General features: G+C 47.4%; 5 protein-coding genes across 5 annotated transcripts; 2 read left to right on the top strand and 3 right to left on the bottom strand.

Annotated features, from left to right (window-relative positions):
* Positions 1 to 778: 778 nt before the first annotated feature.
* Positions 779 to 2,449, bottom strand: C7974DRAFT_308567 (uncharacterized protein; the record flags this gene model as incomplete). The annotated part of the gene is made up of 1 exon (XM_046138175.1): positions 779 to 2,449. One exon carries the CDS (start codon positions 2,447 to 2,449, stop codon positions 779 to 781), a length of 1,671 nt encoding a protein of 556 aa, XP_045999611.1.
* A 1,103-nt stretch (positions 2,450 to 3,552) lies between these two features.
* Positions 3,553 to 4,506, top strand: C7974DRAFT_374929 (isoflavone reductase family protein-like protein CipA; the record flags this gene model as incomplete). The annotated part of the gene is made up of 2 exons (XM_046140177.1): positions 3,553 to 3,591; positions 3,637 to 4,506. The coding sequence occupies 2 exons, from the start codon at positions 3,553 to 3,555 to the stop codon at positions 4,504 to 4,506; spliced, it is 909 nt and encodes a 302-aa protein (XP_045999610.1).
* An 899-nt stretch (positions 4,507 to 5,405) lies between these two features.
* C7974DRAFT_471089 (uncharacterized protein) lies at positions 5,406 to 7,076 on the top strand (the record flags this gene model as incomplete). The annotated part of the gene is made up of 5 exons (XM_046146488.1): positions 5,406 to 5,413; positions 5,556 to 5,945; positions 6,031 to 6,264; positions 6,327 to 6,862; positions 6,991 to 7,076. The coding sequence occupies 5 exons, from the start codon at positions 5,406 to 5,408 to the stop codon at positions 7,074 to 7,076; spliced, it is 1,254 nt and encodes a 417-aa protein (XP_045999609.1).
* A 1,060-nt stretch (positions 7,077 to 8,136) lies between these two features.
* Positions 8,137 to 9,270, bottom strand: C7974DRAFT_423269 (ThiJ/PfpI family protein). Its single transcript, XM_046144372.1, has 3 exons — positions 8,599 to 9,270; positions 8,407 to 8,551; positions 8,137 to 8,359 (listed from the first exon to the last, which is right to left on the bottom strand). The coding sequence occupies exons 1-3, from the start codon at positions 9,119 to 9,121 to the stop codon at positions 8,347 to 8,349; spliced, it is 681 nt and encodes a 226-aa protein (XP_045999608.1). The 5' UTR covers positions 9,122 to 9,270; the 3' UTR covers positions 8,137 to 8,346.
* Positions 9,271 to 11,199: 1,929 nt separating this feature from the next.
* On the bottom strand, positions 11,200 to 12,072 carry C7974DRAFT_307298 (oxidoreductase NAD-binding domain-containing protein; the record flags this gene model as incomplete). The annotated part of the gene is made up of 1 exon (XM_046138120.1): positions 11,200 to 12,072. One exon carries the CDS (start codon positions 12,070 to 12,072, stop codon positions 11,200 to 11,202), a length of 873 nt encoding a protein of 290 aa, XP_045999607.1.
* Between the last annotated feature and the right edge of the window lie 803 nt (positions 12,073 to 12,875).

The raw sequence follows: 12,875 nt of genomic DNA, 5'->3' as shown, positions 1-12,875 counted from the left end.
GTTTTAGTGTATTAACTACCTGCTTACACGTCCGATCCAAGATCAGCATCTAGATTTGTAATCTAGTCTGCACAGGAGCCCCCTTTGTATCAATATCGAATTCATAGCAAGCAAACAGCCTTAGCGTACCGGTCCTATCCGCTCTCAGGTCAAGTCCTACCTGGGATATGTGAACCCTGCACGTACTGGTTATTGGGACTGCAATATTCGGGTTTCAACCTTCGCAGAAAAGCCGGACTTAAGAGAGTTGCACCTTGAATTACACGGTGAACAGTGTAAGGGGCAGTCTCGCGGGCCGGTTATGGGATTAGTAGCTTCTGGAAGATTGTACGTAGTCCTTCCCTGAATGCTCACGCGATAAAGCGACCGAGTCACGGGTCGCAGGTTGGCTCACTTCACCGAGAATTTTGTCTTAAGCTCTTGAAGATAGTTCTGTCCAAAGCACTGATTGGTAAAGTTAAACAGTTCCGCTGTTGCAAGAATTTTCCTGTTCGTAATGCTAAGCTGACCATGACAATGAGTTACGTGTATGCGAAACTACTTTTCCAGAAAAACGAGTTCGTCTCGAGATGTCCAGAACCTTGCTGTAGGTGAGAAGGTAGTAAAGAAAAGTCATTTCTTCCTTCCAGACCAGCAGCAGAAACAGTTTGCAGAAATCAAGAAGCTGTGAGTTGACAAAATTGAGAATTCTGTTTTGCTTTGTACGTGGTGACCTTGAAAAAGCAGTGCGGTACTGAAAGGGACAAGATAGTCACATGATATCTGCATCGATCCAATTCTAAGCCCCCACGTTCATTGCTGAAAGCCGGCAAAAACAGGATGCATGTATTGAGACGTCGCTACTAGCAGCAGCAATGTCGCGTTGTAGGCGAATGTGTTTTATCCAATCCTGCTTGTCGTTCCGAACCAGGCATTCATGGAGGCCGTGGAGACCCCAAATGTTATTGATGCGCGCTTTGCGACGGGAAAGGTTGTCGCTAAAACCTAGGTCTTCTAGGTAGAGTTGCTCTGCTTCCACAGAGTGACCCTGCTCAAGAAGAAGCGCGCCCAAAGCGTGACGAAGAGGTTGCATCCACAATGGCGGGTCGGCATAAGGTAGCTTGTCTTCAAGCTCTATTCCACGGCGGAGTATTTCGAAACCTGTGGAGAAGTTGCCCATGCGATACTCTAGCTCGCCTTCCAGCATAGCCGAAGCAACAGCTAAGACCGGTGCAGCTGGGCTGGCCGGGCCGTAAAGACGGTCTCCCGGCACAGATAGGCGAGCTTCCTCGAATTCGGCCCTGGCCTGCACTGCCTGTTCAATCCGTCCAAGCGACGCGAGCGCAATGCCTCTTGCATACTTAAGAGTAGCTGTGGAAACGCATAGCAAACCTGAATCGACTGGTGCTCTGAGCTCCAGGATCTGGTCCCAGAGTCCGAACCGAATCAGCACATGGGGCAGAGTTGCCCATTGCCACTCGGTCCAGTCTACCATCCGCGGCGTCTTGATAGACATGAAGTCTAGAGTCAACACTTCCGGTATGCGTTTTGCGGCGCTAATAGCAATTGCACGTTGCCCAGACATCATTGCCGAGTACGCCAAAGCGTGCAGATTGTGTGACCGATAGACTCGGTAGAGTGGAGCAGCAGGGCCAGCATTTGCGAAATACTTTTCGTCTGAAAGTACAGCATTGTTATTGGAGTCAACCGCACGACGGTAGTCTCCACAAGCAATGTCGATATGAGTCGACATGTGTTGCATATGCGAACCGTCGGGCACAAGGCGCCGCAATTGATCGGCGGCAGTCATGGCCAGCTCAGGATATGGAGACATCTCAATCATATGAATGTACAAATGACAAAGGCCTGGGTGATCGCGGCCGCCCGGAAGTGCAAGCCCCTTCTCCAACGCAGATCTCGCTTCTTCTATGTCTGCACCTGTGGTTTTTCCGGTATCGAGATTCCAGAGTCTGCGTGGACGAGTGCACATGATCGCGTCGGCAAACAAAGTAATCACATCGAGATCTTCGCCATGGGCTTCGTGTACTGGGCGCATGGCTTCGGCGTAAGCGTAATCGTAAGTGGAGAGATCCTCTGGCACATCATCGCCACTTGTAGGAACACGAGTGTTGAGTGCCTTGACCAATGCTCTCTCTACTGGCAGGAGGTTTGCGGCCACATCTGCCCCCTGAGTGAGGACATCGCGTATTTTCGTAATAGAGCTCTTACGATCCTCTTGTGTGAACATCCTCCAGGATTTATTGTAGTTAGGCCCAAGAGCATATGCAACACCCCAATAAGCCATAACGCATTTCGGATCGCATGAAATCGCTTGTTCAAAGCAATGCGCGGCTGCTTCATGGTTGAACGAGTAGCACCATAGAAGACCGCGGTTGAACCATGTCTGGGCTTCTTCAGATGTTGTGCTCGCTTTTCGGCAATATTTGCCCAAATCATAGGAATCGAACATGTTCTTTTTGTCGACTCTGTTCATCGATTCGTTAGCAGACACGTAACAAGTAAGCCGAAGGACGCACCTTGTGTCGTACTACAGGTATGCTCTGATCACTACGGAGAGGATGACATCTTCTCAAGTAAGCAATTCAATTTCGCTCCTCCGAGAAGCTTTTGGCTTACAGGCAGTAGCCGGACGAAGGAATTCGTCCGTTCCGGTACTACGACATCATCTGCGGGGTTTAGGTGAACGAGTTGGGACCAGGATAGTGACTAGGCCTTTGATGGGAGACTAAGCCTTTGATTAGAGACCGGGCCTTATAGCATTGACCAGGCTTTAGTTTACAGGGCGTAAGTAGAGCAATACTAAGTAAAGGTTATATATTTTACCTTGCAATACTCTGCCTCTTAGCCTAATCTAAGAAAGTCTATAATAGATAGTAGAATAAACTAGTGTTACAAGTTAGTCTAATATAAGAATTACTTAGCTTGCTATAACTTATTCAAAAGATACTTAGTAAAATAAATATTTAAAGCCTGTAAATAAATAGTATCTAGATAAAGATATTTTATATATAGTTAGTAACTTTTAATTTAATAATTAATATATAAGTAGATATAAGTAAACTCTGTTATAGATCTAAAATACTTACTAATTCTTATCTATACTCTAGAGCTACTAAGTAAATAAAGTTAAAGTAGAGTAAAGTCTAAAATAATCTTAGTCTAGAGATAGTCTTTAGTAACTTTACTAGTATTTAGTAGAGGCTAGATATGTTATATAATGCACCTCTACTCTACTAGGCCTGCCTCTACTAGACTACTATACTCTAACGAAGGGGCTACCCGCTTCCTAGCGTATAACCTGCAGGCTCGGCAAAGCAGAGTCTAGGACTACTGTTTGTAGAGACCTTTTACTAGCCACGAGTTTTATCTATCTTGTCAATTACAAATACTGTTCCGGACGAAACACGGTCTACTCTATAGAGTAAACTGTACTGCACGTTCTATATAAAGCCTACTGCTTGCATCGCAATACGTAGCATTGCACTCATCCACACATTATTCACCCTTACAGCCTTGTTATCCAAATCTAACAAATCTCCCACCAACTTCAATATGTCATCAAAAGTTGTTCGCAGCGTTGCACTTGGAGGTGTACGTAATCTGAAACAATGTATTGCCTGTTATTAATGTCTATAGGCCTCAGGTAGTCTTGGTGCCGAGATACTTACCGCTCTTCTTCAGGCCAAGTTTATGGTCACCGCCATTGTCCGGAAGGAAGGGCAAACGTTCCCTGCGGGGGTTGACGTTAAGGTCGTCAACACTGATTCTGTTGCTGAAATAGCTGTTGCTCTTCACGGTCAAGACGCGTTCGTTGATGCAACGTCAGGTGTAGATCCTACCCTCCAGGGACGCTTCATTGAGGCAGCTGTATCGTCTGGAGTGTATCGTATTGTCATGGGAGAATTCAGTGTCGATCCTCAAAATTCTGAGGCACGTTCTCCGCTAGTCTTCCAAGGCAAGAACAAATCGTTTGAGCAAATCAAAGAGCTTGCGCACGAAGGAAGCATAACCTATACTACCATCTCAAACGGCGCTTTCTTGGATTGGAATCTGCGGACCGGTTTTGTCAAAATCGACATCTACAACAAAAGGATCCAGTACCTGAACGATGGTCTGCTTCCATTCGCTTGGACACAACTTTCGTCTGTTGGCGCTGCGGTCGCCAAATCGCTGGAAATTTCTCAACAGACGGAAAATCGTTCACTCTGTATTTCCAACATAATCAAAAGTCAACGGGAGATGGCGGATCTAGCCAAAAGAGCTTTGGGAGAGGATGGATGGGAGGAAGAAACACTGGACATGGATCAGAAGCTGAAAGAGGCAACTGCAGACATGATGGCTGGCAAGGTGGACATGGATGTTATTGGTAACATGATCTTGTGGTCGACTGGGACCATTCCTTCCCAACGCTTTGAGCTCTCTGGCGACAACGAACTCTTGGGCGTGGATAGAATGACGGACGAAGATGTGTGTAATCTCATTCGCAAGATTGCCGCAGAAAAGTAGTTATTTAGTAGAGACAGTCAATGCGTAGTAACGTTAGGCAAGACTAACTATACTAGACGTTTGTCGTTCAGTGAAGTTTCTTGTTAAATTCCCAGTTGCAAATAAGAGTTTCACTCTAAGTGTAGTTATGTCCTGTCTTTGTCGTGGTTGCTTTGTCCTTACTCGTAAGCGCTGTAATTCTAAAGTGTCTACTTACTCAAAATCTAAGCAAAGCTTAATACACGTGTTCCAATATAGAAAGTAAATGAATATCGTAGAAAGGGTGTCAATGCCTACGATATCAAAGATAGGAAGACATGCTGCAGTAGCAACAACTTCATCAGCGTGACTTATAGTGTAATGTCCTGTCCCACCAAGCAGACCAATTAGATCATGCCACCTTTGACTATCAAAAACATTGGAGAAGGTACCTAAGGTTCCTTCATTGTTTGATTGCGCGGTGTTTGAAATGTACGTTCTCAAATTGTGAAAGATAGCAGGCTAAGTCACATCCTGTATAAGAAAAAAGACTACTAACAGACTTTCAAATACAGTTTACTGGCCAATTGCCCGTCATTAAAGGAGTTCAGAGCGAAGAAGCGAACAGCAAGAGGAACAGTTTATGTTTTACTAAGCTAATAACAGTCACTACTCGCACATGGCCACAAGTAATGCACTACCATTATCTCCACAGAAAAGCTCTAAGCTTAATGATAATATTTAAATAGGATATTAGAATTAAATATTGTTTTTGCAGCTATGTATTGCGAGAAGATCCTATGTGCTCCCCTTTGCGCTTCCATTCACGCGCACTTGCATTTGCGCTCCAATAGATAATTCCGTTCGCGCTTATCATTGCGCTTGCTTTCACGCTTAGCATTATAATCGCATTTGCACTTATACTTGCGCTTCCATTTGGGATGGGGTGGTACGCATTTATCGGACTAGCTCGTTCACATAGGCAGTGAGAACACCGTCGAACCGTGTTTTGAATTAAATTGAGTCTAAGACCAGGTCGCACGTTGATTTCGCCACTTGTTAGTAAGGGGGGTTATTCCTCCGGTTGATAGCTCACGGGTGACCATTGAGAGTTTGGCCAATCCAGAACAGCTGCACCACTCTCCTAGAGCTTTCGACTTGCTGGATGCACGCCGCGCCGGCACACTGTATCAGCCCGACGTGTCCCCCCCCCCCCCTGTAGCCGTCAGGGTGGACTGGCCCGTATCTCGTCCGATTGGTAACCTTCTCACGATACTCGCGTTCGTTTTCGAGCATTCGTCGGCATTGAGAACGTTGCATGAGCGGAACGGAGGTTTCGTTCCATGCCGGCTCCGAGATTGCTCTCTCTGGCTCCGGCACCGCTCCGGATGGCCGAACGTCGTTAACACCGCGATGTCAAATCTAGGCCCTGATAATTCATCATACAGAGGTCACGAGGCTATGGCGCCGAGTCGTATGAAGTGTGTGACAATTTTGGATCCGGACGAAATCGGATGCGTTTACGCAGAACAGCATGAACATTGCACACATACGACGATATATCAGCGTGATAGCCTTTGAATCACAACAATGGATTACCCAGCCTCAGTCTCACCTTCCCGAACAACCCACAATGACCGCGCTACGTCCCATCAAACAAGTGCTGTCGCATGATTTTCTTGAGAGCATCTTTCGGTTCTGGTTTCGTCACTTTGATGAACGGGATCACACAATCGCTCCTACTGTAGAACAGGCCATGCCATGGTTCTCACGATCCAACACGTTTGATCAGGAATGTGTGTAAGTATTTGTTGAGTCCCTGCCGTCTTTCTCATTCTTTCACCAGCTTACGCACTTGTTAGGTCGATGTTCGGTTCTTGTCTTGAGACAATTTACCTCTCACAAGCGACAGCAGCCGATATCATTGATGCTGCAAGACCATCAGGACCTTTGCATTGGATCAGCATTCTCGTTCTTCTTGATCAGCTTCCCCGCAACTGCTATCGAGGAGCCCGAGCCAGAATTGCGTATACATTCTTCGATATATTAGCCCTTGATGTTTCTTACGAAGCGATTGAGCGGAAAATTCCCACAGTCCCTGAAGTGCGCTTTAGACTGGCGTACGCAATATGGTTCTATATGCCTCTGGAGCACTCTGAAAGTATGGAGGTCCAAGAAACGCTCAGTCGACTGCACTTCAATATGTGGCAAGATTTTGAACGATTGATTGAGAAATCTAGTGATGGGCTGGATAGCGAGTCTATGCACTGCCGGATGGTTCTACTGAACAGGAAGGAGAACTACGAAAAGTTCAAGAGCACCATGTGCCATATTGTTAGCAATCACGAAGAAATGATCCGGCGCTTTGCTCGTTTCCCTCACCGTAATGACGCGCTGGGTCGGTGTTCAACAGAAGAAGAATTGCAATTTCTACAGCAAAAGGACGGTGTTTGACAATTGTCAACACAATCAGCTGCAGGATCAATCATATTTTAATTTCATTTGAACATGACCAAAGCATTGTAGTTCATATGGCAGTAATTGCAGTCGTTAGACAAAATGTGAGGCCTGTTCGTAGTATGTTGGAGGATATTGGGTTCTTATGGCACTGAATTCTCCAGTTCATCGTGCTCGTCTTCCTGTTCGATCAATCTACGACATTCATGATCACTGTTTGATGCCAATACCATACGCTGCTTGCTGATTTCATGACGTTCGATCCCCCCGTGACCGTCAACCGATCAGTTTCTTTGACAACAACACTCGCGGACTCACCAGCGAGACCGATTGACTATGCCTTACTTCAAACAGCCCAGCAGTGCAAACTAAAGCAAACCCTGCTCATCGGGCATCTTCAATGGCTTAGTAACGTACGATTCGCTGTGACAAATATGATCCCACTTATTTGCCGATACTGTTCGAACACAGTTTAGTGTGACACTGTACTGCCACTGGAAGAGTGTTAGTACTTGGAGTCGCAACTTTGAATTGTCTGCATCTTTCTCAATCATTTGAAGTTGTGCAAGAATTTCGAGGAGGCGTATTTGAGCTTTGTTGACCCGGTAAATTGTTGAGAGAATTAAAGTCAGGGATGCAGTGACAGTATTTGCAGGCACTCGAAAGGATAAAGCTGGTGCGTAATAGGATGTTCTTTCTATCATCAATGCTAAGCTTGATTGGATGTAGACACGTAAAATGAGTAGGTTACATGCACGCAATGCTCAGGGAAAAATCTCTGCATCCCTTCAAGATATCGGGTGTTGCATGGATCCCCAGTCCCCATCACACGGCCTGAGCTGACTCTCAGAACTCTGATGCGACCTCGAATTTATTTCACTCATGTCATTCTTATATTAGACCTGCAACGGTGTCTTCAAGTTTCCCACAGGCTGACGCGCTGTCTAGAAGCTTGGACAGGACTAAGCCACTGCGGTACCGCGAAGCGCTCGACTTACGATGAGCTGAAACGTTAGCACCTTTGAGATCGTATATCGCTCTCCAAACATGACTAATGATGAACTGCACAGCCATGTGCAAGCAAATTTGCAGTCCGGGCACTCCCCGTTAGCGTATAGATCTTACTTCTTCTTAGCAAGGAGGTTATTCCTTTCAATCACTCATATCTATAGCAACCTATTGAATACTAGCATATAGTAGCACACACGGATGATGGGAGCTAAAGAATATATGCCAAGCTGTTACGTGTCGCTATAAGGCTTATCTAAGCCAGTCATCCCTTATTCTACACTCGACATTGGAAGCAACATCGACGAAAATCCAACACCATCTGCAGAGATAGAGAAATCTCGTTTCCAAGTTTAGGGTGCGATTTAGTCTCTCTGTGCACTAGGTATCCATAATGTCCACAAAGTCTATGAAGCACTAGAGAAAAGTCCTGGCAATGATGAGGACCAAGATTTATGGCTATGGTAGCACACTTACATCTGATCAAATGCTATCCTCGGAGCTTCGTATTCGGCAGACCTAATGTAAATGTCTGCTAAAGTGATGACTGTGTTCGCGAGCAAATCAGGCCACTTGGCGCTGATGTAGGTAGCAGTCATATCCATCCCGTTCGTGATCACACCTAGCCGGTCAATACGATTCGAGCCCTAAGACCCAGAAGACACTCACTACAGGTCCAAATGTTCCCATCCGTGACATATCGCTTGTCCTGCCATTTTACTTTCGGAAATGCTCTGCTCAACCGATCAAGCATTCCGCGCGGTCCAGTGGCAATTCTGTCGTTAAGCACGCCAGCTTGGGCAGCTACAAAGACTCCAGTGCAAATAGCTAGAAGGTCGACCCCGTCTGCCACATGAGATCGTACAAATGCAAGTATCGCCTCATCCAGGACGGCGCTCGGATCTGTACCGGGAATGAGTAGGATATCTAGATTCCCAGGGGCAACTTCGGAATCATAAATAGTATGAGTAGCGGCAAGACCAAGGCCTGGAATCGTTTGTGCCGTTGTATCAGGCCCCAACTGGGAAATGAAGGCAATCTTGATGCTATGATTGGGAAGCGCGATATCAACGATGTCCTGTGGAAGACCGTTTGCTTGGATGTAGGCTTTCTCCATCATGGAAAAAAGCTCTACAGGGGCAACATCGATGAGCTGCATTGGAGGAACGAAGATTACACCTATGCGAGTCATCGTGAGGTTCCGCTGTTTTGCGTGTCTGGCAATGTAATTGAGATGCAGGAGTTGGGTGATGTTGGTGTGATTCTAGCGCAGCATTAACTGTTTAAATATCAAAACCACGTTCCTACTTTGTGGTCTACTAGAGCGCAACGAGTTCTAGGTTAAGCCGGAGCTTTAATCGGAGCGGCGCGCTGTTCATGTCTTCCGTGCCGGGTCATTAGTAATCTAGCCGATATAGACCTAAAGCAACTTCAGCCGCAGGCTACAGCTAGGTGCGGAGTGTATAGACACGCGTATTATATATAATAAAGAAGTGTCAAAGCAAAATAGGGGTTCTCGTCTTAAGTAAGTAAGTATAAAAATTAGTAGAGCTGTCTAACTTGTAAGATAAGCGTCTATGAACCCTTTGACCGCTGCTGGACTACCTACTAATCCACCTGTGGTACGTGGCATTAGTCTCTAGGCTAAGATACTCAACTGCATGTCCGTATAGTGCAATTCTTCCTGGTTGCCCTGCTTGATTGCTAGTCCACAACTCCACCTCGCGCTGCTGCTCTGCTGAGGGCGTGTTTTCATCACCGCTCTCTTCCCATGCGTCCTCGCTCGCTGCCCGACTGGCGCTTCCTCTCATCTTCTTCGTGTTACTACTCTTCTGGCTGCTTGCGTCTCTGCTAGTGCCTCCTTCCTGATGGGTATCACTGGATTACTCCCTGTTGAAAAGATAAGCTAGCTCACTGTTCGAACGGATCAAGGCATGGTCAACGTGAAGGATCTCACCAACTGAAGCAAGTCAATTAGACAAGGACGCAGGATCGGCACACAAAGGGATTAGCGCGCACAATTAGATTTGGCATAAGTACCAATCCTCTTAGTAGATACGACGATAGATAAAATTGATCACTCATTTTCGCACCTGATCAGCTGCTCAAGTCTTCTAGCTTTCAACACTCCCTGATTAGGACTCCCGCACGTACCCATCCCCAGCCACTGTCTTATCACGTAACGCCCCTTTCAATCTGCCTCCAAAATGGGCTGGTGGACCACAAACAATATTTCACCAACTCGCCGACCTCGCGCGGCATGTATTGGTGGATAATCTTGCCTTGGGTTGTTTGCACAACGTTTCTATGTTCTTTTGCTACCAACGTTATTACGGTACTCCATAGTTAAAGATCTCACAGCTGTCGCCATTGGTGCTGCTCATGTGCTTGATCAACACCAGCTCGGAAATTCGCGGCGGCGCGCCTCCTGTCATGTAAACTAACGCTATCAGCTTGCAGCGAGCTTCTTTCGTTGCCTGCCAGTACGCCTGTAAGTCTGTTTGCCTGTGCGCGGTTCTTCATCTACGCCACGCCTGCGTCCCTGGCCAAAATTGACCGGGTCGCTTCAACATCGATGAAATCTTCCCAGGATGCCTTCTTCGTTCCGCAGCCGCTACCCCGGCCACAGCTTTGGTTGTTCCACGCTTGTAGCCTGTATGTAATGCGAGTCTTCCACGAGATCCCAGCCAACCTTCTGCTCGGTGGCATTGTCCACGCAGATCTCTCCTTATCAATGGGCAGCCATGCGGCCATGTCTGGTAGCATCCCTCCCTCACCGTCGATATGCACCAACATCAGATCGGCCAAAACCTGCTGCCGCGCGCTCGCCATACGACTGGGTATATGGCATGCGGATTACGAGGTTGGATAACCCGACAGTTGCTTAGCCTGTCAAGCCACTGCCCGAGCTAGATATCTCGACTCACGCTCATGTGAGAGGCATTACCAGTTCTCACATCAGCGGACTATGGGTGCTCGAAGACTATCTCTGGCGCCATAGATTTCGTCCGAGTACCTGACTCTAGGATTCCAGTTCTTGTTTGAAGACAAGGTACAGTGCGTCGTGCCTGGTTGGCCGCGAGTATGTATTTGATACTACAAGTGAGCGGTATGATGCTACTTCGACGAATTTGCTGGATTTTAGGAAGAGAGGAGATGTTGCTTGCGAGGCTTGTTACCTAACGATGAACTTATAGATGTATCCTGGTCCATTCTGCGAGCCTCGATGTTCTTGACCATTGCGGCTAAACCACTCTGCTAGCATCAACGCTAGAACGAATGGACCTGGTTTTTCTCGTACCCTAGCTCCATCAAGATTCCCTCAGTATTCCGATCGCCAAGGAGTGCCTTCTCCATAGCCGGCGGCCCGCAGACAAACACCATACTCTCGCTGTTCGACACGCCTTGCGTGGCGTCCTCTAAGAGCTGTTTCGTAACGCGTCCCTTCCGTGCCATCGATCCCTCAGCAGGCTGACTGACCACATACACCGCCTTAAACCTGCTTGGAAACTTACTATAGAACGCGTCCAGCTCTTTCTTTAGGAGAATGTCGTCGTCCGTGTTCGCGGCGTATACCAACGTTACACTCGTCTTATCTTCCCGATTGTCCAGAATTCCTTGTGCGAGCTGATATATAGGGGTGATACCTGAGCCGCCAGCGATCAGCGTGACATGCGCCGCGTTGTTGGGCTTCCAATTGTAGCCGGGGATTGCCGCGGCGAAAAGGACAGAATCTCCCGGCTGCAAAGAATGGAGGTGTGTGCTCTGTTTGCCATGGGGATATCGCTTGACAAGAAGATCAAGCGCACCAGGGAAAGTGGACGCGGATATGGGAGTGTAGGGACGCGCCACGGGAAGCCAGCGGCCTTTGGGCCACGAGAGGACGAGGAGCGCTGATGTCAACGACAGGCCGCTGGTGTCTGTGTCGTGCGGGAGTTTGAAGCGTAGGCGCTTGGTGTTGTGGTTCACTTGCGTGCTGCTTTCCAGTGATAACGATACCATTGCTGGGCCACGACCAAAGACTTTGGGAGGCCATTCAGCCTCGGCATGAATGGTCCGTATGCACGCATAACTTGCGCCGCTGACTGCAAGACCGCCGACGATCGTGGTAGGTCGGAGGTAACGTATTGGAAGACCCAGCATCATCAAAGCGTGTACGTCTGTCTATGTTAATATGCGTTAGACGTGAGGTTTTGTGCGATTCGTTGCCAAACTTTTGATCCTGTAGAACTTTTGATATTGCTACACCGATCCTGGGTCACTTACTCAATACTTCTGTTGGATGTTGCCTACGTGCAATAGGGGGGCAATGAGATGTTTGGAGTACAAGCGCTGGAGCTTATGGGTGTGGGTGCGTGTTTTGAGGATCAACTACGATGTGGTGAATCGGGCTCTCGGGTTTCTGGGTCCCCGAGCCTCCGGTATTCCTTTAGGGGTTTTGGTGCTTCCATCGTCATGTAAATGTAAGAGTTTTCCTAATCCAGGTTGATAGTAGTTAGTCTTAGCTGCGTCCTGGCTGTTTTGAGATTGGTTTCTCGTGAGCTGTGTTAGCCCAACATGATTCATGCAGCCCTGCAACCAGGGGAAGATCGAAACTAGAAATCAAAGCACCATTGTTATGCATTCTCGATTGCGCAACACTTCCAGACATCGAGAAAGCTCTTATACAGGCGAGAAGAGTACTAGAAATACTCGGTATCTTTGTTGTATCAGCGTGCAGCTGGTTGAACAGACATCCAGCAACCGGTGTGTCAGTAAGGCAGTTGAACAATCTGGATTCGAAGCGTATCTGCGCGATCGTTCAACAGCAACAGTGCGATGGTCCTGTATCTAGCCAGGTATCGTGGGTCATCGGTACTGAGCACCTGCCCCTCTTCAGAATCACTCCACCGCTTTCAAGAACTTGCAGCTTCGATTTCGAGCCATTATGCAGAGAAGACATACGA

Source organism: Boeremia exigua (assembly GCF_020726555.1).
Source record: "Boeremia exigua strain MPI-SDFR-AT-0100 chromosome Unknown C7974scaffold_4, whole genome shotgun sequence".
Lineage (NCBI taxonomy): Eukaryota > Fungi > Ascomycota > Dothideomycetes > Pleosporales > Didymellaceae > Boeremia > Boeremia exigua.
This window is presented reverse-complemented; position numbering and strand designations above follow the sequence as displayed.

Coding starts and splice junctions, on each gene's coding strand:
- C7974DRAFT_423269 (XM_046144372.1), bottom strand. CDS start 9,121: ATGACTCGCATAGGTGTAATCTTCGTTCCTCCAATGCAGCTCATCGAT. Junction 8,552..8,598: donor TGGGAACATTTGGACCTGTA/GTGAGTGTCTTC, acceptor TTGACCGGCTAG/GTGTGATCACGAACGGGATG.